A 12395-nucleotide genomic window follows, 5' to 3' on the forward strand; every position below is an offset into this window, starting at 1 on the left:
CTCGGCCTTTTGTCCCCCGCCCCTCGGCCGACTTCCTTCCCCCCCGGCCGCACCCCCGCCCCCAGGCCGGAGGCGCGGCCCAGCCCCTTTCCCGGTCCCCTGGCGCCCCCACCCCACCCCAGCCCAGCCCCAAGCCCAGCCCCCCTCCCCCAGCCCGGCCCCCACCCTTTCCCCCTCCAGCGGTTACTGCTACCCCGGTGCATTGTGGGCGCACGGTCCGTTGTTCATTTGCCATTCGACCTCCGCCAGGGCCTGGTCGGACGGAAACGCTCCGCCGGCTTTATTGTCGGTTCGTTATGTGGCGGAGCCTAGCAGTTTAACGTGCCTCTCGCCCTCAGCGCCTGGGAAGCCGGCGGCGGCGTCGGGACTCCTCGGCGCACCGGAGGAAGGATATCTGTTTGGAGGGTCGGTGTGTGCGCGCGGCTTTAAAGAGGGGGCAGCGGAGGGTCTCCCCGCACTCCGCCTCTCAACTTCGAAGGCCCCACGCGCCCCCGGCTCGCTGCTCACCTCTCCGCCGCCCGCCCCCTTCTCCGCGCGGGACGCTGCCCGGAGCACAGCGGGGCGGGGGTGGAGGACGAGGAGGCGGCCGGAGGCGGCGGCCCGGCGGGCGGTGGTGGACGCGTGAGGCAGCCCCGGGAGCGAGCGCGAGCCGGGCGGCCGGGCGGGAGGGCGAGGCCGAGCCCCGCGAGACCGGAACGCCGGGGGTGGGGGCGGGGGCGAAGCCGAGGGGGAGCGGCGGGGAACGCGCGGGACGCGGCCCGAGGCCGGGCGCGAGCCGGGGCACCGGGCGGCGGCGGCGGCGCGCGCCATGTCGTTCAGTGAAATGAACCGCAGGACGCTGGCGTTCCGAGGAGGCGGGTTGGTCACCGCCAGCGGCGGCAGCGGCGGCGGCGGCAGTTCCACGAACAATAACGCTGGCGGGGAGGCCTCGGCTTGGCCTCAGCAGCCCCAGCCAAGACAACCCCAGCCGCTAGCGCCTCAGCAGCTCAATGGGCGGGGGGCCGACGAGGAAGTGGAATTGGAGGGCCTGGAGCCCCAAGACCTGGAGGCCTCCGCTGGGGCGGCCGCCGCCGCCGAGGAAACCAAGGAGTTGCTGCTCCCCCAAGACGCGGGCGGCCCCACCTCGCTGGGCGGCGGTGGCGCGGGGGGCCCCCTGCTAGCGGAAAGGAACCGTCGGACTCTGGCCTTCCGAGGAGGAGGCGGCGGCGGGGGTCTCGGCAACAATGGCAGTAGCCGCGGCCGCCCCGAGACCTCGGCGTGGCCCCTGAGGCATTTCAATGGGCGAGGGCCAGCGGCTGTGGATCTGGAGCTGGACGCGCTGGAGGGGAAGGAGTTGATGCAGGACGGCGCGTCCCTGAGCGACAGCACCGAGGACGAGGAGGAGGGGGCGAGCCTGGGCGACGGCAGCGGGGCGGAAGGCGGCAGCTGCAGCAGCAGCAGGCGGTCGGGCGGAGATGGCGGGGACGAAGTGGAGGGCAGCGGTGTGGGAGCTGGCGAAGGAGAGACTGTCCAGCACTTCCCGCTCGCGCGGCCCAAGTCCCTAATGCAGAAGCTACAGTGCTCCTTCCAGACCTCTTGGCTCAAAGATTTTCCCTGGCTGCGGTATTCCAAGGATACTGGCCTTATGTCTTGCGGCTGGTGCCAAAAGACCCCTGAGGACGGGGGAAGCGGGGACCTTCCTCAAGTGGGGCACGATGAGCTTTCGCGAGGGACCCGAAACTACAAGAAAACCCTTCTTCTGAGACATCACGTCTCTACCGAGCACAAACTCCACGAAGCCAACGCCCAGGTACAGTATATCCTCCTACTTTTTAAGGTCTTTAAAGGAAAGATTTATCAGCTAAAAAAAAAAAAAACCAAAACACTTTCCTGGGTGAAGGCATCATTCCAGTTGTGGCAATGAAGGGAGCTCGTGCGTGGGGGTTTAGAAAGCCTGGGAACAAGTTTTCAAAAGTTATCTGTGTTGGGGGGAAGGAATGACAATTTTCTAATCGTAGCGCTGAATTTTTTTGATGACTCCTTTCTTTGTCCATGGGATTGAATTTTTTAAAAGTTTAATAAAGTGAGTTTGAAAGTTTTAACCCCAAAAAGTTGATTTCGCGGTCAAAAATTTTATTAGCTGTGATTTTAGAAAAGCTGCCTTATGTTTCAGTCTTTCAGCATGCTGGTGGAAGTCAAATCTGGCAACTCTTTGAAGAATGAATTAAACAATTTCCTTAACCTTTGATGCTAATCCTTTCAGGAAAACGTTCAGCTGAGAAAGTTCTTTATATCAGGTCAGGATAATGTGAATTATGAGAGCAGTATGTAAATGTAGAGCAAGCTATTTGGGTAACACTCCCCATGAATAATTTTACTAAATTCATCTCTGTTGAACTTTCTTACCAAAGGCATGCTTTTGGTAAATTACTGTAGTTTTTCCTTGTTTCCTCCTACCCAGATTTTTGTGCTGAGATTTTCTCTAATCCTCCCTTTTAAAAACCCTCTTGTAAATGCAGTTCATTTTACACTTAGCATATTAGAGATGTTTCACGTGAGGTTATTTCTATCAGGTAGTATGTTGGTAGAGACTTTATTTACTAAACTGCTTGAAAACATAAGTCCTTAGTTACAAAACATAAGCTGTACCTTAGTTATTTCTTGTTTTAATATTTCCAGTCTAAAGATAGTAGTCTTAACATTTTGGTAATCCCTTTTCAAGCCAAATAGATGTTGAGCACTTCTCGTTTAAGAGTTTTTGGACAACCAATGTGGTGGATGGAATTCATTTTTTTGTATTGGTAGCCATTCATTGATTTTAGAAAGTCAGCTTTTAGATACTAGTCTCTGTGTGTGTATTGGAGTGATCTTACTGTTCACAACACTGGAGTTAATTAGGTGCTATCCAATAACCCCCCATAGCACAGCAGTTTCTCAGAAGTTAACTTTAAAGCATAGGGTTATTTTTCCCAGTGGAGAATGGCAATAGTCTTCGTACAAATTTTAATTGCCTAAGCCCTAGAAGGAAGGTCACTTAAAGATATATGGCCCCAAAAGGTTAAGTAAATTGTCCTAAGTCTTAGAGTCCTCGATGACAACTGGGACTAGGGCCTATAAAGAATGTTGTAATGGAAAAAGAATGGGTTTTAGAGCAAATCTGGGTTCAGATCTCAGCTTTCTACAATTACTAGCTTTATGAGCTTGGGCAATGGAGTGAAATATAACTAGCATTTCCTTGTGTAATGTATGCCGAACACACATCACCTTACTCTGCAAAGTCATATTATTTTATAGAAGTGGAAGTAGAAGCTTTAAAGAGTTAAGTAATATATTAAGTTATTTTGTAAGATGATGGAGGAGGGGGACTTGTGAAAATGAAAGCATATTTTTCTAAATAATCATAGGTTGGTTATTCAGAAAACTACAAAAAGACAATGAGAAGGAATATACATATTCTTAATATACATGTGGACCCAGTTTTCTTGTCAGCATAGTCTGTCCCTCTAGGCAAATCTGAATGGGAATGCAAAATATAATTAGCTGCTTAGTGAACCTGAAATCAGAGGAAGGGGAATTAGAATTAGTTGGATAACCTTATGATAGACTTAGTATGGTGTAACCTTCTCCCCTAGGCATTATCTGGATCAGGGGATTCATTCCCTAGGTAAAATCTTCTGAATTTGATCTCTGATTTACCCTTCCTTTTCCCTTTGCCCCCTCAAAAATTTTTATAGATATAAGATACCATTTTTCTCTTAGGACATACTTTCATTAGGCTGAGGATAATACAGTTTAGTAAGTATGTCCTGTGTGTCTAAGGGTGTGAGTTTCAGATGTTTCCCCTCTGAATTGATCCTGATTTTTTTTTGTTTTCATTCTAACGTTTGTGGGTGTTAACCTTGCTGTTTACCCCAGATACCACCTACATATCTGTCTTGTTAATATGAGTGACCTGTTCAAGAATTGAGTTATTCCTATGGACAGAATTCGGGGTTTTTGGTTGTTGTTTTTTTTTTTTCTTATCCTGTAGCCTTTGATTACCTGTAGGAGGCAGTATAACACAATCTGTAAGAGCATTCTTGGGCTTAAGGTTAAGGGGACCTGAATCCTAATCCTCTACTTTCTTGGCAGGCAAAGGAGTTAACTTCTAATTTCCTTGTGTGTGAAAAGTATATATGCCAGCACATAATCACTTAGTAAATGCTAGTCATTATTATCATTGTGTATATTTATCATAGATAATCGTAAGGGTGTGTGTGTGTGGCCTGGTACCTCATGTGTCTTCAGTGTTACCAATTTTGACAGTTTGGAAAGCACTTTATCTTGTGGAATCAATCTTGATTCTAGAGAATAAACCATTTCTCCATTTCATACCTTCAGAGACTTGGTTATCCAGTTCTTTGAACATTCTGAGATTTTCTCACATAGGCAGATTTTTTCACAGCTTCATAAGAATACTTTGCTTTGGCTTTCTCCTGTCTGAAAAATAATGAAATGAGAGTTCTGGAGTTCTTCAGGCAAGAATTGAATTTGAGGCTAAGGGTAGTTCACTCCCTTTATTCCTTTCAACTCCGCCCCTCCTTTTTTTCAAATTTTTTAATTTTTTTTTTATTTTAAAGAGGGATGTTTTTTGAGAGGAGGTTGGCCAAATTTTAGACTATCACTAAGTGTCACTTTTCTTATGCTTTCTGAAAGTACAATTCATTAATTCTGTAGTGACCAAAGAATTACAGTACATTCCTAAAAAGTTTGCTATACCGTTAATTGGCTGTTGGTTGTTAAGACTGCTCATGGGAGAGTCAAAATATGCTCTCAGAATCTGTTCTGAGCCTTCTATTTCAGAGAGATACCTGTATTTATAAGGGTGTAAGGGGCAGCATACAGGTTTTTTTGAGTAGTAATTATCTTCTTTGAGGCAAGTTCAATGATTAGCTCATACAGAATTTGACCATTTGGCCCAGAGGACTTTAAAATTGCTTTAGTAACAGTGATTACAACTGTATCTTGGTTCAGATCACTTTCTACCCAATTGTGACATTTTCATAGCCTAAATCACACATTCTATCAACTCTAAGTTTGCTAAGTCTGAAACATACACTTAAATATATTATAAATTTAGTTAACCTTTCTAGAAAGTAAATAATTTAGATCAGTGATCTGATTGAAATTACTAATAAGAATACGTTGAGGTTAGCAACTAAAGCAAAAGTGACAGTCTACCCAGCCTTCTTTGCATTTGGCAAAAATAAGGCCTAAAGGTTTGTTAACAATTTAGGAAGAAAGTCTGAAAGTTTCCACTAAGAAATCTTAAAGATGAACTTACGGCCCATTAAAGAAGCATTTTGTATAATATGTAGGTTCTAACATTCATTGTGTTTGGTTTATTGAGCTGGTTCATTTCCCTTGTGTTTGACTTTTTAGTAGTGTCTTTGACTACCTTATAGTGTATCTAGGATTGGCTTCTTTCTCCTTCTCAAATTTACTTATATTAGGTACATCCAAGGCACTGGAGATAAACCTGTAAGTCATTTTCTCTGCCATCAAGGAACTTGTAGTCTAGTAAGAAGAGACAGACACGACAATAAAATGATAGATACCATGTTAGAAGTATGTTCAGATTACAATGGAAACAGTAAAGGAAGGGAGTCATAAATTCTACTTGTGAAGGTTGGGAGAAGCTTGTATAATTGGCTCTTGAACTTCATTGAGTTAAATGAATAGCTGTTGAACAGGGAGGGGAGGGCATTGCAGGCACTGCAATTGGAAGCAGCATTAACAAAATGAAATTGATGTGTCTAAGAAGTGGATAATTTGGTTGCTGACCAGAATGAAAAATCAAGTTTGAATAGGTAATAGACTATGGAGGGTATTTTGTCATGCTAAAATGATTGTATTCTATTCTAACAAATGGGCAACCATTTAGCAGTTAAATTTAGCAGTTTTAAACAGGGGAGGATCATGAAGAAATATGTTGCTGTTCAGAGACACCTGGGTAGTTGTGTTTTTAGAAGAGAGCTGGTAATAAAGCATATCTTTAGTATCTAAAATTGAAGATTTCCACTGCTAACCTATAGAATTAGAATTCCCATTTTGTTCTAAAATTTGGATTTGGAAGTGAAATTGACATTTTCATTCTTTCAGTATAGTGTTGTAGTGGGTTGCTGCGACAAAAGCAGTAAAGATTTTTGTTTTTAATACTTTAATTTTATACTTTGTTTTGCATTGGAAATGCCTTTTTTCTGCTAATCCATTTATTTAAAGGACTAGTTCTGGGTAGGGAAAATAAATACTAATTGTTGATTTTTAACTAATATTTTCTTATGATTGGATTAACTACAGATGAACTCACTGTAAATGAAGGTATCCCCAACTCTTCTAATAAGGCTGTGGAGATGGGTGGTGGTCTTGGATTCTTTGCAAGTTGGTGGCATTATCTAGCTCCCCAAGTTAGAGTGCTGAAGACCAACCCTATGATCCCTACCCCCTCAACCAAATCTAGTTGATTATTCAGGTTCTGCTGATTTTTATCTTCCAGGTATTTTTCCAGGCTGTGACTCATCACCCCTCCCCCCATTAACGTTATCCATCTTAGGTTAGTTAGGGTCCTGGTTTCTTGCAAGTATGTTGCACTATTAAACAGTAGCTTCCCCTGGTCACAGTATCTCTAGTTCTAGTTCCCTGATATTAATCCCCTACTTTGCTATCATAACCATCTCTTATATCTTCTAATCCAATCAGATCACTGCTTCTAAGGCTCTGTAGGTACCTATTACAGTGGTTCTTAATCTGGGGGTGGGCAGGGGACAGATTCCAATCTCTTGGTAACTGATGGAAGCTATTGACATATGCCTCAAAAAATGTTTGTAAGTGTATACTTGCATTTCTTGGGCTTTTTTGGGATCACCTTCAAGTTCTTTCATAAATCTGGTATTGTGAAGATTCTCGTAGACTGTCTTGTTTCTTTTAATGTTTTATTTGCTTAGAATGTTCATCCTCCCATCCCACTCTTCTGTCCTATAAGGCTCTGCTCAAGATCCTTCTTCCAAAAAGCATAAGCATCCCCCCCCCCCACCAAAAAAACAAAACAAATAAAAAAAACACACTGGACTGTATACACCTCCTCTCTGCCCTCATAACAACTTTGTTACAATCTTCAGTACCTTAAGAGTCTTGCCCACTAGTGATAGTCTTCAAATTGGGAACTATACTTCCTCATTTTTGGTCCCCAGTGTAGAACTTGTGTAAAGTAGGCATTTGTTTAATGCTTATTTAATAATTGAGTGAAGTCAGAATTTTTCAAGCTTTTAGCAGCTTTTTCCTCTGTGAGTAAAGTACTTATATAAGCTTCTTTGGAAGTAGATTTGAAGATACATGTTATGAGGATTTTAACTAAATGGACATCTTTTTATATTTTCTTGATTATAGAAGAGTTAATTCTAAGGTCTCTTACAGATGTAAAATTGTAATTTTACTTTGGGCATTTTCACAAGTAAAAAACTTGAAAGCTTTTCACATTTATAGAATCTTCAGTGTAACAAATTGTCTAACTTTTGAATGTCCGTTTCCTTAAAATATCGTTCAGCCAGTTTAGACTGATGTCTAGGGTAAGTTGTGCTTTCCATTTTTGGGAAAGGGAACAGAAAAGGTTCCCAACATTTGAAAAGACCACTTCTGGAAATACTTAAATCTTTTCATCAGTATATTTTTACATATCACTGAACTTATATTACCATATACTAGGAGTGGACATTTAGAATGTTAAAGAACCAGAGACAGATGCCAAGAGTTCTTAGGAAACTACTTTAAAGATTTTTGTATTTAGTACTAAGATTTTTCTTAATTTATTTAGTTCAGCATATAATACCAGCAATTTACTTTAATGCTATGTGCTTATTGAAGCTCTGTTTTACCCAACTGCCGAAACTACACATATTCTTGACTTGCAAACCCTTCATTGTGAAGAGCATGCTTAATAGGTGCTACAGAAGCAAGACCTAGTGCTCTACTCAGTAGCGGAAATGAAATTGCTGATGTCGCTCATAAAATCAAAGAACATTATTCTTGTATAACAGTAATGAGAGAAAAAATGGGTGAACAGTTGTGTTTGATTTGTATAGTTTGTGTTAAAATAGTATGGGTAAATATTTTGGTGGGTAGGCTTTTGTCTGAGTTACTGTTAAAAGTTAGGACATTTGGTCTGATAATGCCAGAGGACTTCAGAAATTGGGACTGGTCCAGAAAATCAGAAAATGCAGAACACAGTGACCATAGCCTAAAATGACTGCCACAGTTAGATATAGCTACCTCCTTCTTAAAGAGTTTGAACTGCGAGTTTGAACTGCCAGATGTATAAACTCTAGGTGGGTTCTTGATTTGTAAATGCTAGTTCACTGCTTCCACAAATACTTCATGATGTGCTGCCAAATTTTGATCAGTGCTTAAATTTTTGCTTCTTCCAAGTATTTATATACTGTTAACTACAACATCAGAACTTTGAACCAAATGAGCTTTGGTGGGCAGGTATGGCATGCATCAAAGGAAGATTTTTCGAGTTTGGAAATTTCTGTAGTGAGTCGAAAGCATAACGATATTAGTAAAAAGTCTTATTCAAATAGTCTCATAAGAGGGAGATCAAGTAAGCAGTATGATGCTTTTATAGAAAATTATACCATAGCATTGATTGTAGGTGTTTCTAGTATTGGTTTAGTTCTTTATATATTTATACGTGTTCATTCCCCTCTACCATAACTTTAGTGATGCTAAACATGCTGGTTTATGTACAAGCTCTAGAGGTTGAAACAATGTCTTTTATCTCACCTCCTTCCCTGCACACCTTCAAAAGCAAAAAAAATTTGGACTTGAGAATTATTTGTTTTGATTACTTCACACAAACCTTGGCTATTACCTGTTTTTGCTGAAGATTGGGTGTTTGGTAGGGAAAAATAGCTAATTTAGAGCATGAGACTTTTTGGTATGGTAGATCGAGAATGTGAGGGACTAGGCATACAGTATAAGGCATTCTGTATGTGAGACACCGGGACGGTGATAGACTGCCAAGGGTCAGTTGGAAATAAAGGAAAATCTCTACTTGCCATTCTTCCTTCTATATATAGTGATCCTGTATCTCAGATTTGCAAGGTTATCTTGTAAATACCGAAGGGACCTGGAATTCTTATTTTGGTTCTTTTCAGTTGACTTCTCATACTTGAAAACACACAAATTCTTAAGTGGACCATGTGACCTGGTTTAGTTTCAAGAGAATTGGAATTGTATGTATGGCTGTGTTCAGTACTCAAACTTTAACCTAGTATTTTTGTGCTTTAGCCTTACCCATGTGGGGTGGGGTTAATTAAGGAAGTTGTGGGATTGTTTAGGAATCTTACCACCAGTTAGAATATTATTTCCATGAGAATTCTTTTGCAGTCTTAACTGTGTTTCCAACACCCTTCAATATTTTTCCCTAATTCCCCCTTCCTCTCTTCTCTCCAAGCATATCAGTCCTCCCAGCATGTTTACAATCTAGTATGTATCTTTCCATGTTTTTCCCATGCTCATATAATCTTAGATTTGTCTGTGTGTCATTATTTCACAGAAATGGACTAACACTTCAGGTCACAATTTTCAGTTATCTTTTCTACTAGAAATGTCTAAGCACTTTTTTGATTGGAAAAAGTGATTACTTCAGTTATCTAGCGAAGTTATTAAACAGTGTGCTGTGGCTCTAGAGGAAATTACCATAACTTTAGTGATGCTAAACAGAACTCTAATGAGTACTTGTCAGATTGAAAGAAAGAAAATTATAAACTTCTGAGAATTTTGAGTTCAGGAATTTTTGATAAGGTATTTTGAAAGTTGATTGGGAAATTATATAGCTGGATATTCCTGTAGTTGAAACCCATTTTCCTATTAGGGTCTTAACTTTATCTTCTTGAATTAGATTTAATTAATTTCATTGACCTAAACTATTTGGATGTTTGCCAAGACTTAAGATTTACCTTTTTAGTAGTGTTAAATAGGATGAGATGCCCAACATACTGTAACTTGAACATTGTTAGTTCAATTAGGAAGGCTGCTGCATTCCTGTCAGAGATAAAGCAAACTAATTTGATTCATATATAGGAAATTTTCTTTTCATAAGAAAGTATTATTGTGATTTTAAGTAATTCTTAATCTATATCCTTGGCTTATATATGAAAAAAGTAACATGATTCATGCTATTCCTCAAATGAACTCCTGCTGATCCTCATTCAGATGTGTTTGACTTAGAATAGCAGTGGCTTGCACCAAGCTCTTCACAACTTTACTCTCAGTATTTGGGATCCCTGTGAACACTATGGTCTCAAAATACATCAGGATTACTAGCGTTAATGTGTTTGGTTAGCACTTTTTAAAAAGTTATATTGATGATACATGTTTTCCTTTGGGGTTTTTAAAAAGTAGATAAAATTTAATATTGATGTTTTCCATCCAATTACAGGAGTCAGAAATACCATCAGAGGAGGGGTACTGTGACTTTAATAGTAGGCCAAATGAGAACTCTTATTGCTATCAACTTCTTCGACAACTAAATGAACAAAGAAAGAAAGGTATTCTTTGCGATGTCAGCATCGTGGTGAGCGGAAAAATCTTTAAAGCCCATAAGAACATCCTGGTTGCAGGCAGCCGTTTCTTTAAGACTTTATATTGCTTTTCAAACAAAGAAAGCCCTAACCAAAACAATACTACCCATTTAGATATTGCTGCAGTTCAAGGTTTTTCAGTCATCTTGGACTTCTTGTATTCTGGTAACCTGGTGCTCACAAGCCAAAATGCCATTGAAGTGATGACAGTGGCCAGCTATCTTCAAATGAGTGAAGTTGTTCAAACCTGCCGAAATTTCATTAAAGATGCCTTAAATATAAGCATTAAATCAGAAGCTCCAGAGTCTGTTGTCGTGGACTATAATAATAGAAAACCAGTTAATAGAGATGGTCTATCTTCATCACGGGATCAAAAAATTGCCAGTTTTTGGGCGACACGGAATCTTACCAATTTGGCAAGTAATGTAAAAATTGAAAATGATGGTTGTAACGTCGACGAGGGCCAAATAGAAAACTACCAGATGAATGACAGTAGTTGGGTTCAGGATGGTTCACCTGAATTGGCTGAAAATGAATCTCAAGGTCAAACAAAAGTGTTTATTTGGAATAATATGGGCTCCCAGGGAATTCAAGAGACTGGCAAAACAAGGAGGAAAAACCAAACTACAAAGAGATTTATTTATAATATACCACCTAATGAAACAAATTTAGAAGATTGCTCAGTGATGCAGCCACCTGTTGCCTATCCAGAGGAAGATTTATCATTCATCAAGGAAGAACCAGGTAAATATTTTATATACAAAGGTATCTGGGTTTTCATTCTAATTAATTCTGATTGGATATAATCTTGAAGTATATTTTTAAAGTATTTTTTAAATCATAAAAGTAATCCACAAGTAATACTAAATTTGAGTGTTTATAGTAGAAGGGAGAAAATTACTCAAGCATATAATTCTGTGTCTTTTTTCTCTGAACATGTGTGTGTGTGAGTTTCTCAGTTTGTGTTAATCAGGTGTTTGTTTATATTATTATGTGTAATGTGGACTCAGCTTCATTTATAGTTCTTAGGTGTTTCTGATCTTTATGCTCTGATCACTTTTTTTTGCATCCAGTGCTGGAAAGGATAAAGTCTTTGTAATCTTAGTTAAAATCTTAGTTGTAATATATAATCAGTTTGTCATTTCAGAACATTTTTGAGACCTAGTTAACCTTTTTTATTCCCAATTTGTGGGGGGAGTAAACATTTGTTTTATAGAATTTTGCAAATGACAGTGGGATTATTCTAATTTGTTTAGGGCTACTGTTCTGTTCTCACCATAAATCTTACAGAAGCTAAATGTTTTAAATTTGCCCCATTGTCCCCTCATTTTCATTCTCATTTGCCTGTTACTAAGAGGACTCAGACCTTTCTCATTATTTAACCTAAATGTATACACATACAACACAATCTTAGCATATCACATTTGTACTATGGATTTGTTTTTTTTAGTGGAGTGGGAGACCATTGTTACTGTGTGTGTAAATAAAAGATTTGAAAATTTTCTTTATCTTTAATTGCCTGTGCCTAACTAACTTAAATATATTTGAAGAAGAGTTCAGAGGATTTGAGGTTTTCCTTTGCAGACCCTAGACTTGAGGTATATATCTACCACTGTCACATATGATTTGATATTTGTTTTGTTGCTTTCAAAGCTCTTTCAGTGTCTGATTTTACATCATGGTGTGATTATCTGGGGATGGAGTACTTTCTGTTAAAGAGAATCATTGTTTTTAGATCTCAAAGGGCAAAATGCCATAGTAATCTTATGAAATGAAATGGTTTCTCTGGCTTTTTAG

The 12395-nt window shown here is 40.3% G+C and overlaps 1 protein-coding gene across 3 annotated transcripts in view; it reads left to right on the top strand.

Annotated features, from left to right (window-relative positions):
- Positions 1-12395, top strand: part of ZBTB10 (zinc finger and BTB domain containing 10) — a 36814-nt gene that overhangs the window by 335 nt on the left and 24084 nt on the right. The window contains exons 1-2 of one of the 3 annotated variants that reach the window (XM_043601258.1): positions 751-1789; positions 10457-11342. In XM_043601258.1, the coding sequence (XP_043457193.1) occupies positions 809-1789; positions 10457-11342 (1867 nt within the window). In that variant the 5' untranslated portion in view covers positions 751-808. Of the gene's footprint in view, positions 1-750; positions 1790-10456; positions 11343-12395 lie in introns of those variants that run through there. The other 2 variants (XM_043601257.1, XM_043601259.1) reach the window with 2 other exon arrangements.

This window comes from Prionailurus bengalensis, chromosome F2 (genome assembly GCF_016509475.1).
Source record: "Prionailurus bengalensis isolate Pbe53 chromosome F2, Fcat_Pben_1.1_paternal_pri, whole genome shotgun sequence".
Lineage (NCBI taxonomy): Eukaryota > Metazoa > Chordata > Mammalia > Carnivora > Felidae > Prionailurus > Prionailurus bengalensis.